Here is a 16,476-nt window from a genome sequence, read left to right on the forward strand (position 1 = left end):
GCTAGTTGGATTGTTGAAACAGGACAGGGACTGGTTTTTTGGTTTTCTTTGTATTCTTGGCAGTTAGCACAGTGACTGGCACATAGTAGGGAATTAGCATTTATGAATAATTATAAATTATTTATAAATAAGCATTGTCTACCTGACACACACTGAATTTGCATAAAAATCTGTATAGGGCTAAAGAGGAAATACAATGATATCTAGGATTATAGATTTTATTTCAGAATTATAGAGAGGCCATACATACAATGTTATTACATATTTCTGTATTGGTTCGTCTATACAATTTAGGCAGCATTGTTACACAGATAGATAGATATTTTACCAAATCAAAATCTAATAGTTTAGATATACTTTATTCTGAGCAAACTGATATATAGTAGAAAAACCAATTTGTATAGAAAAGATTAATTTGTTCAATCCTAAGTGTTTCTATGTGAATTGACTACTGAGAGACATTGATATAACTGCAAACGTATTTAGTTGAATATTTAGAATATCTTAAAGAGGAGACTTTCTAATAAGCCTTAAAGTAAGTCATATTGTCAAACCTATTTTTAAACATCATATGGCTTCAGGACTCCCCCCCCCCACACACACACACCTAGCTGGCGCCTCCAAACACAACTTCTCACTGTCTGAGCGGCTAGTCCATGAAAATTCCCACTCGTTCATTTAAGGGAGGTGTGTTGTGGGGAACAACATCATTTGGAAGGCAGTAACGTCGTCCTCCCCAAATCCTCTGACTCACAGATAAAGTGCTAGGCAGCTTCCAGAAGTCAGCCTCTCAGAAAGTAAAAGTGATCAGAATGTGAGTGAAAGTCAGCACAGACATCTATATACTTAGGTATTATTGTCTGCTCCTTCAATTCTTTTGGATTGAATTTGGACAGTACCTTTCTTCTGGAGAGCAGAATTGATTTAATCATCTATCTTTTTAGTGGAACAGAAAAGCAAAGAACTGAACATCAGAATTGGCACGCGAACAATGGAGAAGCCCAAGGAGAGTCACTGACGTGTACAAATTTCCAAGGTACGCTTGGTGAAGATAAAGCCTATATCTGTGGATTGCTAGGACTATTTCAAATAAATCAGCGGGATGAATCAAAAGCAACATCCAATTTCAGTCTTTTCTCTAGTTGGAAATAACTTCTGCCCTCTACCAATTTGTATGTGTTCTCAAGCTTATCTCCCTAGAGCTATGCTTGGTTTCCAGATGTGAAACACAACAGCCTGGGGTGGCCGGCACTCCCTAGGGCAGGAATTTTTGGAAGTGTGAGGTAGGGATCTAAAGTATTTAGAAGAAATGATTTAATCACAGGCACGGTTGTCAATTTAAAGGGCCAGGACTTACAGGTCTTGGCTAGGGAATGGGAAAAGACAAAGAAGTCTGGAGACGATATGAAAGGAAAAGTCTGCTGATTATAGAGAAAAGAGAAGTTGGGAATAAAAGTGGCAAAGAGGGGGCTGTTAAAATTCAATTTGATATCTAAACATTGGGCAGAACTCCGTAGTGAACTTATGGGAGCACCTGGAGAAAAGTTGTCCAGGACGGACAGTCACAGAGGCACTGTGATAGGCATCATTGTGGTGAGGATTGGGGGGGAGGGGGAGGAGAACTTCCAAACTGATGAGACCATAGATCCCTTTGAGTATTTGAGATTTCAAAGGTCTCCACAGAAACAGTAAAGAACCACCATTCCATGGAATCCAAACTGGAATCTTCACCAATTCTTTAATTACAGCACTACTGCAATGGAAACTCTTTATTTTCACAACTCTCTCATTCATTCTAGCCCATAAATGATAGGTAGTGTTGGAAGTTAAGAACATATATCCAGAAAAAAGTGAGATTAGCATCAAATGTTGTCGATCAAAGACTTTTTAAGGACAGCCTCCATTTTGGTTACGTAAATAAATACTGCCAGACCGACATTTTTGTGGTTAGTGGTTTGCCTTCTTTTTTCAAAAGGCTATGCATTTTACTCTCAAATGGTATGAAAGGAGTTTATATCATTTATGAAAACAGAAAGTAAAATTAGGCATGTTTACTCATTTATTCTATTGGGTAAATACAGACTTAAATAAAAATGAACAAAACAAAAATGTGCATGATATAGCCTACAAATTCAAAATAAAGTTGCTATGTAAAATGGAGCATATTGATAAAATGTGAAAGAACTTTTTTATAATTAAGAACACACTGTAAGCTTATAGTCAAAGGAGAGAATCTTAAAGCACATTTCTTTTTATGAGTGGTTGACTTATTCTGTGTTTGCTGTTGTATGCTGTTAATATTTTCAGATAGTAGGACCAACACTAAGCTGAGAGTCCACATTAAAGGACTAAAGCTACGACAGCACCCACAAAACCATGCATGTGTTGCATTTCAACGTCCCTAACCTTAGGATGCCTCCTTAGTCACTGTGGGATGAACAGTTTTTTAAAAGACCACATCTTAAAAAAAACAAAGCTGACAGGTAAAACAAATAAAAAATAAAATTGGTTTGGGTTCAAACAAGAATTTCTTTCTAGGAAGTTCCTTTAAGGAATGCTCACTGGTTGTTGAACTAGGCAGTTCAAGGACGAAGTTTCCACACCCTGCATTGTGACCTATGGACCAATGTGAGCAGGGAAAGCTATGTAGATAGAGCTAAGTATAACAGAGGAAGACATGAAACCATCTTCGTCTAAAATGCTTATAAAGGAAAAGAAGTAATCTATGGAATTAAAGTGCCTTATCTCTTGATACTCCTGTCTGGCTTATCTAAGAGGTTGAGGATAGTGATGGAGGTGAGAGATATTACAGTCAGCAATGCATAAAACCAGAACTCTCCACTTTCTTGGGAGGGTTTAACTAAAGAGTACATGAAGTTCGTGATCACAGGATAATAACTTAATTGAACACATATACACACAATTACATAAAAACTATGATTAAATGAAAGGAATTCACCACTGCTTCCCCCCATCTTCACCCTGAAGTTTCCAATGGCACCAGATAGTGCAAAGTGAGTCATCAGTCATCTCTTCTCTTCTAGGTAGATATGTTTTAGAAGGGCTTCAACTGAAGAATCATCTTCTTCCGCAAACCCCCACCAGCTACAGTTTTTCCTTCAGCTTCATGTCAATACTTCCAAGACAAGGAGTTAAAAAAGAGAGTGGGGAGAGAGAAACATGAGGTCACTATTCAGCATTCACTTGTTACATTTTTTAAAATTTCATTCCTTCTACTATTCCCTTAAAATAAATCATGTAGGACCTCGGTGAGAAAAGTAGATGGAATGAAATCCTTCTCCAATTCCTGATCCCCACTCCTCCCTTTACCATATGGGAACAGCTAATATTATTTCTTATAGCAATTTTCCATGGAAGCATTTTAGGCCACATTGAGGCTTAGATTTGGGGTTCATTCTTATTTGTAGGATATGAGTGAAATGTGTTCCTTCCTTGGAAGTAAATGTTAGAAGTAAGTAAGTAAAAGTAAATTCCTTCCTTGGAATAAAAACAATTTAAATAACCTATTTCAGACAGACCAAATAAGTGGTTAATCTGGAAGATGTAATTTCCAATAAAGTGCTAATTCATTTTAAGTTAATTTTCTAGGAATATGTTTTCTAGGAACCAAATGAGTTGTCCTAAAGAGGCAGAGTAATTTAAATGGGTGGAAACATCCACAACTTTGTGTATCACCATCAACTGTCGTCTTCTCTCCCCAGACAGAAAAGAAAGCCAGTTGATAGCCTTCAGTAGAATACTGGTCAAAAAAGAGAGAAATTGCTGGATTAAGTTAGTTTTGAAGTTTTGCAATGTCATTTTTCTATGTTCCCATGAGTCTGTGTTCCTTGGATTACTATATCATGTCTTCATGATGGAATTTGTTGATACCACGCAAGGCTGTTTTTTAGAACCTACGTGAGCAATGCCCATATGTGTAACACCCCATACTCTTAACACTCCATTTGGTATAGAGCATTATGGTCAGTCTTTCTCCTGTGGGAAGACCTTTCTGTCTTAATTTGATTTCAGTCAGATTCTGAAAGTTATTTTTTTTATTTTTATGATGACAGAATAATAATTCCAAAATATCCTGGATATCCCTTGAGTTACTAACATCTTGTAGAACTGGAAGATTTTACTTATGCACAATATAAAGAGGGGTTAAAAAGAACTTTCACTACCCCTATGATTCCCTTAGGCTGTAGTTCAAAATTTCTTCTTCCTTTCTCAGCCAAACTCTGAGAAAAAGAGCGCTCAGTTCATTACCTTTTTCTTCTCTCACTCAACGCTTTGTTATCTGGGTTTTAATATCACTAAACTAAAACTGCTCTTTCCAAAATTAGCAATGATCTTTTAACCGGTAAATCTGACAGCCTTTTCTCAATTCTCATCCTACTTGACCTCTGCAGCATTTGACTTTTAATTACCCTCTCCATGTGGATATTCTCTCCTGTCTGGGTTTTTGTGACTCAACTCTCTCTTGGCTCTCCTGCAATTATCAGACTGCTACTTCTCAGTCTTCTGACTGAGACCATCAACCACATCCCACCTCCTAACTGTGGGTGTACCCCAAGGTTCCATTTTTAGTCCTTTTCTCTTTATACTATCTCTTAGTCACCTCATCGGCTCACACTGATTTAATTATCATTTCTAAACTGATGACTCCTAGATCTACATATCCAGTTTTAGTCTCCTTCCAGAGCACTGGTCTTATATTACCAACTGCCTTTGAGACATTTTGAATGGATATCCCAGAGGCATCATAAACTCAAAGTGTCTAAAACAGAACGTATTGATTCCAACCTCCCATTCCTCTTTCAAATGTCCCTATTTTTGTCAAGGAGACCATCATCCTTCCCATCACCCAAGCTTACAATTCCTCACTTTCACTCATTCTATATACCTAATTAGTTGCAGAATCTTTTCATTTGTACCTCCATAACTCTTACTTCTGTTTCCTTGTCTCCATTCACACAAGTTGCCACTGTAATTCAGGCCTACATAAGATCCTGCCTTGATCGTTTTGAAAGCCTCCTAAGTGATTGTCATGCCCGATCTTTCCCCTCCAATTCATCTTCTATGTAAATCACCAAAATGATTTTCTTAAAGCACAGGTCTTGAGTTTGTTATTCACTTATTCAACAAATTCCAGTGGCTTCCTTTTACCTTTAGGATCAAATGTAAACTCCTCTGTTTGCCATTTAAAGCCCTTTCAACCTGATCTTACCTGCCTTTCCATCCTTATCACTATGTACACTACTGTCCAGCCCAATTGGACTTCTTACTGTTTCTCATAGGCCGTATTCCATAACCAGTTTCTAAACCTTTGCCATGGCTATCCTCCATGCTTGGAATGCATTTCCTCTTCCCTCCATCTCATAGAATCCCTAGTTAACCTCCAGGTTCAGAACAAGTTCCACCTTTCCTGATTCTCCTAACTTACAGTGCCTTCCACCTAACCCCCTCCAAAAACGTCTTGTATTCTTGTGTCTATTTTTTATGTACCTAACTATGTGTATGTTGTTTACCCTGACTAGATTGTAAACTCCTCAATAACAGAAACTGCTTTGTCTTTGTAGCTCTGGTGCTTAGCACAGTATCTAGCACATAGTAGGTACTTAATAAATGCCTACTGAACTATCAATTGATTCATTATGATTAACCTATTTTATAGATTTATATATAATAATTTATTTGTGCTATCTCAAGAATGGGCTTGCTTTCTAAACTATAATACTTCATGTTAATGCATCCATATTGTAATCTATATGTAAACTATGACCGTTGAATCCTTTTCTGTCAAAGGAGAATATTCTTTTTACCTTTTGTTCCTCACATGCCTTGTCCTGACTGGACTTTATTCAGTTGACTTAGTTATTAGAATTTTTGTACTCTCACCTAAGTTGTTGTTCATTTGTCTTTTTATCTGAAGACCTTAAGAGTATGAGCTTTGTTCTACCATTCATATTGGTAATGGAAATCCCAACCAATATTGGGCTCAGGGTTCACGCAGAGAGATACTATTTTAAAATGATTCTTCCGGATGACAATTACCTATTTATAATCATTCCTTCCAGGTTCAAACTAGGGTAACAAAGCTGTTGAGGACATTGCCCCATCAGGGGACATCTGGGTTCTTGCTAGAAGTTTCTATCCCTCTCCACAGTCATTTACATTTTTTATTGCCCGTAGTTATTCCTAGGGCCATATCAGTACATAATTCCTGCCTACAGCTTCAAGTTCAATGCTTCCATCTGTTGTGAACAAAGAGCAGTGTGATTAAGACCTTATATAACCAGTATACAGAAGCAAGAAAGTCTGGGTCTTATATTTACAAATAAGTAAATATAACCTTGTTCTAACAAACTGAATAGTAAAATCTGAGGCATACAGCTGATGGTGAAGTTAGTGATGCAGAATGCTGACCACGCATGTTTAAATTATGCTAATTTTCTTTCAAACAGAAACATATTCACTGAGATATGTATTTTCAGTTTCAGGCAATGAATAAGTAAATTTTATTTATGCATGAAAATGAGAAAACAAAGTTCCAGGATGGGTTTTTGAAAACATGACAGAGTATATTCATGGAAAATTAGATTTTGGTCAGAACTGATGGGAACAGTTTTCTATCATTAAGTTTAATAGTGAGGCATCAGGATAATTCTATTACTTTTCATGATTTTCGTGGCTATTTAAAAATTGAGGGTTGCAGAATGCCCAATAAGATAGTTTAGTGATGGATTAAAATCAATGTGCCTTTCTTTCCTTTGGAAATAGGAAAAAGTCGTACCTCTCTTTTCAGTGATCCCTATTAATTCAGTGTCACCAAAAAGCTCTCTAAATCTCAAATCAATCCTGTGCCATTTACAAAAAGCATAAATTGCTTCCACAAAAAAATAAATTTCCACTTTCCACATATCCACCTCCTTCCCCAAAGCATGGAATAGTAATATTTGAAAACCAGAGAAAATAACTTGGAGCTTGCAAGGAGGAAGAAGGAAGAGGACAGGAAGTAGGAGGGAAAGACTTCCCTCCAGTCCCCAAACCTAATCACATTCTTGACATTGGTATTGGGGATGTGGAGAGAGAAAAGTAAAGGATTCAAGAAATAAAGGGGAGAATGGGTAGGTAAGGTGAGAGAAATAGAAAGAGGGAAGTGGAAGGCCAAGATGGGCTCTCCAAAGTGGTTTGCATCCCTCAGAAGGGGGGAAATGGAATCAGACACGAAAAGAAAAATACTTCTCCTTCCATGCCCCACCCCAAGCACTAGAATGAACTCAGATGAAAATGAAAAGAAAAGAAGTTCCCCTTGCCCTCCTCCCAAATCAAAGCACCGATACATGAAAGTATAGAACAAAACAGATCAGATAGAGGTCTGGGTAAACTCCAAAGCAGTTGCAGCAGAGAGTGTACATTGAGATTCTAGAATTCAATATCCATGCCCTTTAAGGCAACTGTGGAGCATGGAGCTCCATCAGGGAGAAATTATATATTTATGAAGAACAGGTAATCTTTTCTCCAAATCTTCCATAGCAAAATCATTTCAGATTAGGTTTTCCCTTCACATCAAAGGTTAGAGACAAGCATGGTCCACAATAACTAGCTGCTCAGTTTCAAAGGTTTCAATGAGAGTCTTTTAGACTTTGCTTTCTAGCCATATAACTTGCTTCTGCCTCCTCCAAGCTGTATTTTTGGGATTTGCTCCATACTTCTGACGTATATGACCAGATAGATACAGTTTTTATTCAATGTTCACTGTGTCCAGAATTGATAGGATCATAGGTTTTGTCTGAGCTGAAAGGGACCTTAGAAGTCATTAAATCTAACCCCCTCATAGTACTAATGAGGAAACTGAAGCCCAGAGGGTTTAATGACTTGCTCAGGGTCACACAACTACTAAGTGTCTGGAATGAAATTCAAACTCAGGTCTTCCGGACTCCAGGTCCAGCACTCTGCCATGACACCATGCTCTTGCTCTCCCAGGTAATGTCCATTAGAAGTCTAAAGGAATAGGAATGGTTCCTAGGTGTTTCATGAAGCAAAGTACATAGGAGAGCAACATTTGAACTGTGATTGCCCCATTCCCTCCAGGGTTCCAAGGATTAATAAATGATACAGAAAGCTCTACAATCACAGCTCATCTGAAGGCCACTCAGAAAGGAAATGGTTTTTTCTAACAGACCATGTTGGTAAACAACAGATTTCATGAAGCATCCCATGCTACTGACAGGCTATTTGACCTTGGGCAAATTACATAATCTCTCTGAGCCATATTTTTCTCATATATTCAAAGACTAGATGATCTCTAAGGTACTTTTCTACTCTCAAATTCTATGATTCTTTATTAGGATAAGAGGGTATAAAGGCTACCCTAATTAGTTGTATATGCAAAGCAAATTTATCTCTCCCTCCCCCCTCCAAAAAAAATATCAAAAGTACCATGGCAAACAAAAATGCCCTGTCTCCTTCTGGAACATCCTGCACGTATGCCTCATTGTGATATGATGGTCACCCTGAGTACTTGAAATTGATGCCAGTGGCACACACTTATTCTCTGGCATCAGACAATGCATGCTTTGGGAGGACCAGCCTCACAGAGAGGGTCAGCACCAATAGGCTAGCCATATGGTGATATATTCTTTGGCCATGGCAACACATGAAACAAAGGAAAACACTGAAGGGTCCCTCCATCTTCTGTGGCTTCCTTTTGCTTCTACGAGGACAGTGGATGCCAAATATTAGACCTCACTTCTGTGGTGAATTTAGAGGAGGAAATAATAAATAATATCACCACCACCAATAATAGTTATCATTTGACTCATACATTAAAGTTTATTAAGCACTTTATGGTTGAGAGTTAAATGAAAAAATGTTTAATGGACAAAAACCTATGTTTTGTCCTTCCCATCATTCTTCCTATTTGGGAGAAGAAGAACAAAACACTTGCAACAAATAGCCATAGTTAAGCAAATCAAATCCTCACTTTGGCCATGCCCACCAAAAAAATTACATATATATATATATATATGTATACACACACACACATATATGTACATATGTATGTACATATCAGTCTGCAAGCTGATTCCCTCATCTCTCTTTAAAGAGATGAGTAGCATGCTTCATCATCTGTTGTTCTGTGGCAAAACACTTTACATATATTGTCTCATTTGACCCTTACAATGACCCCAAAAAGTAGGTTCTATTATTATCCCCATTTTAGAGATAAAGAAACTAAGACTGAGAGTAGTTAAATGACTTGCCCAGGGTAACACAGCCATTAAGTGTCAGACGCAGGTTTTGAACTCAGTTCTCCCTGACTCAAAGTCCAATGTTCTATCCAATGGACAGCCTGGTTGACTCAAGAGCCACAAGGGATGGACAGGCAAGCATGGATTGCAGTCTGTATTGCTGGAGGTCATACTCCCTTAAATGAGATTAAAGGGGAACTTCAGAAGTTAAAGAGGAGAGTGGACTGATTTTACAGATGAGGAAAAAATGAGGTTCAGGTAAGCTCAGTGATTTACGTGAAGTCACACAGGTAGCAAACACCAGAGAAAGGATCTAAAATCAGGTCTTCCAACCTACTACAAAGAACGAAAAAGGAGATGCAATTTTCATCACAGAATCTTATTCAGATCTGGAACTGATGCTTATTATCTGTGTGACATTGGATGATTTACCAGTTCCTGTATCTCTCTGAGCCAAACCTTCTCCATCTTTTAAAAGAAAAGGTTTGGACTAAATGATTTCTAATATTCGTTCCAACCATAATTTCTATGATCTTATATTGTTGATTTGCATACTCAGCCTCCATCCCCAAAGTTGTTCTTGAATCTGACGCTGGTATATAATTCAAAAGAAATGTCAGTAGGAACCATCTCTTCTGTCAGAGCCATAACTGGATGGACTCCTGGGACAAGCAGCCTGAAATGTGCCCTTAAGCAAACTTTGTAACAGACGACATACATTAATTCAAGAAGTGATTGACAAATTAGGGAGGCAGTATGGTATAGTGGTTCTGAGTACAGGTTGGGAGACCTGGGTTCAAACCTTGCCTCAGTCACTTACTACTTCTGTGAGCTTGGGCAAATCCTAGACCTATTTCATCTCCTATAAAATGAGAAAGTTGGATTAGAAGGCTTCCCAGGTCCCTTCCAAATCTACAAGAGATCTATGAACTCAAATTCAATCTTCCATTGAAGAAGAACACGTATTAAATTTTGTTTCTTTGAAGTTTCAATTTCACTTCAAGAGGCTGCAGATTTGGGATGCAGGTAAGTAAAACTCCAATTGTGGTGGTGGTGTTCTTAAGTGTCAGTGAGCCAACCCAACTTCACGGAAGCCTGACTTCTAGCTACAGATGAAGCCATAAACGTGATGAAGCTAGCTGGACAACTGAGATGAGTTTACCCATTCCTCAAAACCTTCTGTCCCTGTGCAGCCACAATTTACTACAAACAAAAACAGAGCTGCCACGAACGGTGGATTTCTTACTCCTGCTCCATAGAAGACATTTCTGGATCATTTGAAAGGCAGCTAGCTCTGGATACAAGGGAAAAGAAGCAGCAGTGAACAATTTTCCCCCACAGTGACCACTTGGCAGGCATAGTATATTTCAGGAGTTCATCAAGTGTTTAAACACTAAACTATCATTTACGTAGTACTAATTAGTACACAGCCTAGTAACTTGATAAAGACAAAGGTTCTCTGAGCATCCATTTTGTTTTTGAACAATAATTAACCTTGATTTGGGAAGTACAAAAAGATAAGTGGAGTATGAATACTTTAAGGACTCTGCAGCTGCAACGTGGTGGGAAAAGCCTCAGAAGACCTGGTTTGGAGCCATGGTACCATTTGGGTGAGACATTGGTTGGGTCATTTGCCCTCTCTGGGCTTCAAGTTTCTTATTTATAAAATGAGGAGGAAAGAATAGATGATTGCTAAGATTGGTTCCTTCTTAACATTCTATGATTCTTTGACCCAGAAAGAATTTCTGCCCTTCTCTACTCTGATTACAATTACATAGCTGATTGAATGAAAATAAATATGACTGGAAAATTTTATTCTCACCCTCAAATGAAGAAACATTTTTCCTTCTCTGTAGGGTTTCACTAAGGTTGCCTTATTATATTTAGCAAGAATGTTTACATTCAACCCTCAATTATGTGGAAATCAATTATTAACATGGTCAATTCCCTAAGCCAAAATATTACCTCTCACTGAATTCCAGGCATAGTTTATGGTAGCTTGCCCCCAGTGAGCCAACTAAAGTGGGTTCAATGAGTTTATTCTTTTTGCTATAAACAAAATATTATTCAGGAAGGTTAATGTGGGGAGGAGGTCAAGCACTGTGGTGTAACAATACAAATCGAATAATTTTTTAAAGTGGTTTCCCCCCAACGTCTGTTTTTTTTTCCTTTGCTAGCAGAGTACAGATCACAAGAAGAAAGAAATCATGCGCTTAGCACAGTGCCTAGCACATAGTAGGTGCTTAATAAATGTTTGTTGATTGATTGAATTCAACCTATGACAAAATTTAGCTTCAGCTGTCAAGCTCTGGTCTATTTTGGCATTTGGGAATCCCGTCCAAGAAAATAATGATTATCCATATTTATATAGTCATTATTCAGTGCTCACTTATCTGTCAATATGTCATGGGCCTGTCACTCATATAGGGATAGAAACCACTTAGAGTCCTTTACAAAGCATTCAGAACTCTCTACAGAAGGGAGACCATCTTTTTTTTAATTTCCTAAGTTTTCTTCTACATGAAACTAATTTTTAGAACTTACTTTTTTTGGTCTCCAAAGAATTTTCCCCTCCCTTCACATTTTTTGTCTATGTAGAGAAAACTCACCACTTTATCGTCTCTGCCATATGGCTTCAGAATTTATTCAGATTAATCAATTAATTCAGAATGTATTTCAATGTGTACAGTGACTGGGCTTCTCAATTAAATTTATAGTGTAAGCAAAAGACAAGGAGAGGTTAGTCACGGATAGCCAGTCAGGTGGTTTCGGTCTATGAACTCGACCGTGGTGACTCAGTGATGGCCAAGGAGGGGTGTTTGACCTAGAAAAACTCCTCCAAAACTTCTGGAACAAATGTGGGACTGTAAGAGGAAGGAGTGGTGCAGTTTGCACATTGCCACCCACAACTCTATGTGGAGTTAATTTTCTGACCAAAATATGTGCTTGTCATGAGGTAGACAACGCTTAAGGCAAAGAGGAACTAAGTACCAGAATTGGACCTCCAGCACCTGGCCACATAACTCACAGGACCTGTTCCTCCAACCTGTGTATTTCCTCTTTGCATGTCTGCAATTGGGCAAATGCATTTCTTGTGCTTTAGAGACACAATTTCAATATCAATAGAAGCAAGGATCAAATTGGGCAGATGCTTCAGGCTTCAAGTCCTGCTATATCACAGAGAAAGTGGGAAAATATGGTGCTCGGAAGGTAGGTCTGGAGTCAAAACAATGCCCCTCTCTACCTTACCCAGGGAAGAGAGGTCAGGACAGTGATAATATGACCTTCCAGTGCAGGGTGGCATGGGGAGGGGAGAGATTGGAGGGAAAAAAACCCCAAAGCTTTAAAAAAATTCCCAAACAAAAACTATCACCCTACACTGAAAGGGAGCAAAACAAATGGCAATTGAGGAAGACATTCTACTAGACAAGAACAGATTAATTTAACAGTCAAACATTGGTCAGCAAGTAATATTTTTAAACAGCCCTTCTCACCCACAAAATAGTCTGTCACCCAGCCGCTGTGAATCATAAAAGAAACACAAGGACATATTTCTTTAATGGGCTGCCTCCAATACCTAAAGCTAAATTTAGGTGCAAATAAATCTCAGGGAGGAGGAAATGCTTTAAATTTTGCATGGGCGTGATGGGCCAAGGTGAAGCTTGCTGAATGGTTTCCTTCCTCTCCCCAGTACCATAGAACTGAAGAATTATTGTGCATTTCAACTAAAAGCCTCATCAGAAGGCAAACGGATTCTACCCGAGGTACAATTTATATCATTTAAAAGTGTCGCATCAGCTCAGCTGATTGACAGGGGAAGGGAAGGTCTTACCGAAGACTAGGAGGTGAGTTTTTCACAGTGAGAAAAAAACTATTCCTTCTGTTTCAAGCCACAATGAAGATACTAGCAATGCCACACATGTGGGGCCTGAGTGCTGCACACAAATAGTGTGTGTGTGTATGTGTGTGAGCACACAGGTAGTTTTAGTCACTAGGATGTAGTCGTAAATAATTGTGCAGGATTCACGTATAAAAACACCACACATTTTACTAATTAATAACAACTACGTGTGGTGTTTACACAGCACTTTAAAATGTACAAAGGGCTTTCCATCCATTAACACCTTCCCTCCTCACAACAACCTGGGGGGTGAGTGCTATAATCATCCCCATTTTACAGATGGGGAGGGGGTGTCACACAGCTAGCAGGATTCGAACTCAGGTCTTCCCTTTCTTAACTACAACACTTTACCTGTGTGCCATGTGGCTTGAGAATTTATTCAGATTAATCAATTAATGAATTCAGGATGTAGTGAAATATGTATAGCAGCAGGGCCTGTCAAGTAAATTCCTAGCGAATGCCAAAATTTTGGGGTGGGGTAGATGACAGCTGGTTTAATAGAATACAGTTCCCAAAGAGCAGCAGGCTTTATTAATATGATCATTACAAATAGTAACTCCCAGTGGGTACCTACTTATCAGTGACTTACTTAAGGTCACTGCTTATCTTAGGGGAAAAAATGCTAAATTTATTGAAAACAAGATGGGATCAGTATGATTTCATGGGAATGGGGAATTTTCAGATGAGAAAACTCCCTCTCACTAATGAAGCCTGACTCCTTCTCTACAACTGATAGTCTCAGAGTCACCTGGAGCACCGAGAAGTTCATCGATTAGCCCAGGGTTACACAGCCAAGAGGGACTTGAACTCCAGTTTTCCTGGGCCTATTCACTCCAACACTCTTCCTCTCTCATCAAAAATATTACAAATTTAGGTTTTCTCTGAATTCATTTTGGCCTTCCAGTTCCTAAGCATTAGCAAGGTTTTGCTACATTGGATGTATCGCATGTGGATACTACAGTACCTTAGAGCAGAGGCGTTAAACACGTTGCCGAGGATGGCCCAGCACGCCTGAGTGCAGCCGAACCAGATTAGAATGTAATTGGGAAATATTTAACAAAATAAATAAAAATACAACAAAGCATAGTAACATTCCATTTTAAAACTAAGTCAGTATTCGGCCAGCAGGCGTTCCTTAGGTACGGATTAGTGGCCCTCGTTTGGATTTGAGTTTGATACCGCTGCCCAAGAGAGCAAGGTCCAGGAGGCAGGGAATCAAGATACGTGTGCTTAATTATTCATCTAAATACTGTGCATGCTCAAGAAATGTTAACCAACCATAATTACACTTGTCAAAATAGTTGAGACCGAGGGCAAACAGAGTTCAATCAGATTAAAGGAGACTGTGTTTGCAGGGGAACCGGGGTAGTTTGTCTTTTAAAGGGCAGCACTATTCTCTGGATGCAGGTATAAGCATCAAACATGCAGTTTCTTCCAATCCATTCCTGAAAAGTAAGCAAAGGCAATGCCAAGCAGCAAACAGAATCTTACTTAGCTCTTTCGGATGCTTCCCTCAGCTCTTCATCCAGTCTGCACGAGCAAAAATGATAGGTGTTTTCAAAGAAACAAAAGAAGAAGCAAGCAGAGCATGAGAGAAAAAAACCAGCAAAGCAAAGCAAAACATTAGTGTGGTCTACATGTATAGAAAAAGACTTTTCAAACATTCACCTGAGGGTTATGCCTGGGACAAACTCCTTCAATTAAATATGGTGTCATTTCTGCCCCCTCAATTGCTAGGTAATTTTATTTTGCAATTTCCTTCATCTGAAGGTAGACAGAAAAGTAGCAGGGGATTTGAGACATGCGTGTCGTGTAAAGCTGAAAGTCTGCATTCGCTTGCTTTGTCTGGCACTCAGAATGTTAGCCGGAAGCCTGGGGCAATTCAAGGATGTATCTTTAGTAGCTGCAAAGAAGGTGGACCTCAACAGCTTTGAAAGGGAGACAGATGGGTAACAAACACACGACAGGACATAGGGACAACTTCCTTTCAGTGACAGCTTGTTGAGGTCACCTACAAGTGAAAGATTGGTTTGTACACACATAGAGAGGGACCAGCATTAACAGCAGAAGAAAGCATTTTACCTCACACTTCTCTTATAAGATTTCTCTTCATCGTACCTTACGAGATAAAAAACGAATGTAATGAAGACAGTGAGTACGGAGATGAAAAAGAGGACAGGTACAAATATATTTTAAAAGAGTAAGGTTCTCTTTGTCAAAGTGTGGAGAAATGTCTAATATCAATGTTCGGGAGGGACCTATTTCAAGGGGGTATTCCCATCTGAAAACATGCTGCATAACCTTTGGACCCTCCACTGATGCAAACAGCTTATCTGTACCTTAGAATCCTAGAGAGATCACTGGGGTATTATATGACAAGGCCAGCCTGTGTCAGAGGTAGAACTTGAATCCAACTCTGCCAATCCAATAAACACTTATTAAGTACCTGCTATGGACCAAGAATTATTTTTTTAAAGAATCCTTCCCCTATTTCTATACCACGCAGCTTTTGTCAAATTAATTGTCTTCTAGAAAATTGGAGAGAAATAGCAAATTTAGGAATTGTCAAAATGCTCTTAGTTTAATTATAAGCTCTACTTAAAATTAATCAACTTTCTGCCTCATTCAAGCCTAACCTGAGAATCTATGAAGCTTAGAGTCTCTTTCTGGTTCAATGACAATTTAAGAAACTAGTTACTGTGTTACTCTCAGTGCTAGGGAGGAGCTGTGTCCTCCCCAAAATGTGAAAACTGAACAACAGATAAAATGAGGTAAAAGAACTGTGAAAATGGGAGGGGAGGGAAATTTTGAAGGGGTTACAAGAAGAGGTGAATTGGACAACAGAAAAGACCCTATGTAAACAAAGATAAAAATTCTCATAAAAGTTCACACATTAAAAGTTCATTTTTTTCTTCCTTTTGGAGAAAACTTTCTCTAATGGAATCCTTACTGTATATCATACATATCACCTTGGAAATATATGGTGATGAGCTTAACTTCTTCTCAGTGGTGAATGCTTATAGATAAACTTAGGACATCACATAATAGTGCTTTCCCCAAAGTATAAAACGTGAAACTTTTACTAGCACTTTTAAGGGCTAATATTTATTTCACTAGAAGAAAGAATTATGGACTGTCCCTCAAATATGAAGATGATTTCACTTGATTCATCAGCAGGAGGGCACCTTATTCTAGTATCACATTTTTATTCTATGTACGTTTTTGCTTTAAGGTATATTTCTTGTAAGCAAGAGATTGTGGGGTTTTGTTTTATTATCCAATCTCTAACTTTTTTCATTTTATTGGATTATTTAATCC

General features: G+C 38.5%; 1 protein-coding gene across 1 annotated transcript in view; it reads right to left on the reverse strand.

The window, feature by feature from the left end:
- Positions 1-204: 204 nt before the first annotated feature.
- Positions 205-16,476, reverse strand: part of PRUNE2 (prune homolog 2 with BCH domain) — a 267,872-nt gene continuing 251,600 nt past the window's right edge. The window contains exons 18-21 of the mRNA XM_036739295.1: positions 15,241-15,276; positions 14,650-14,688; positions 10,504-10,551; positions 205-3,136 (exon numbers count right to left, since the gene is read on the reverse strand). Coding sequence (XP_036595190.1) covers positions 3,106-3,136; positions 10,504-10,551; positions 14,650-14,688; positions 15,241-15,276 — 154 coding nt within the window. The 3' untranslated portion in view covers positions 205-3,105. The remainder of the gene's footprint in view (positions 3,137-10,503; positions 10,552-14,649; positions 14,689-15,240; positions 15,277-16,476) is intronic.

The sequence above is a fragment of the Trichosurus vulpecula genome, chromosome 9 (assembly GCF_011100635.1).
Source record: "Trichosurus vulpecula isolate mTriVul1 chromosome 9, mTriVul1.pri, whole genome shotgun sequence".
Lineage (NCBI taxonomy): Eukaryota > Metazoa > Chordata > Mammalia > Diprotodontia > Phalangeridae > Trichosurus > Trichosurus vulpecula.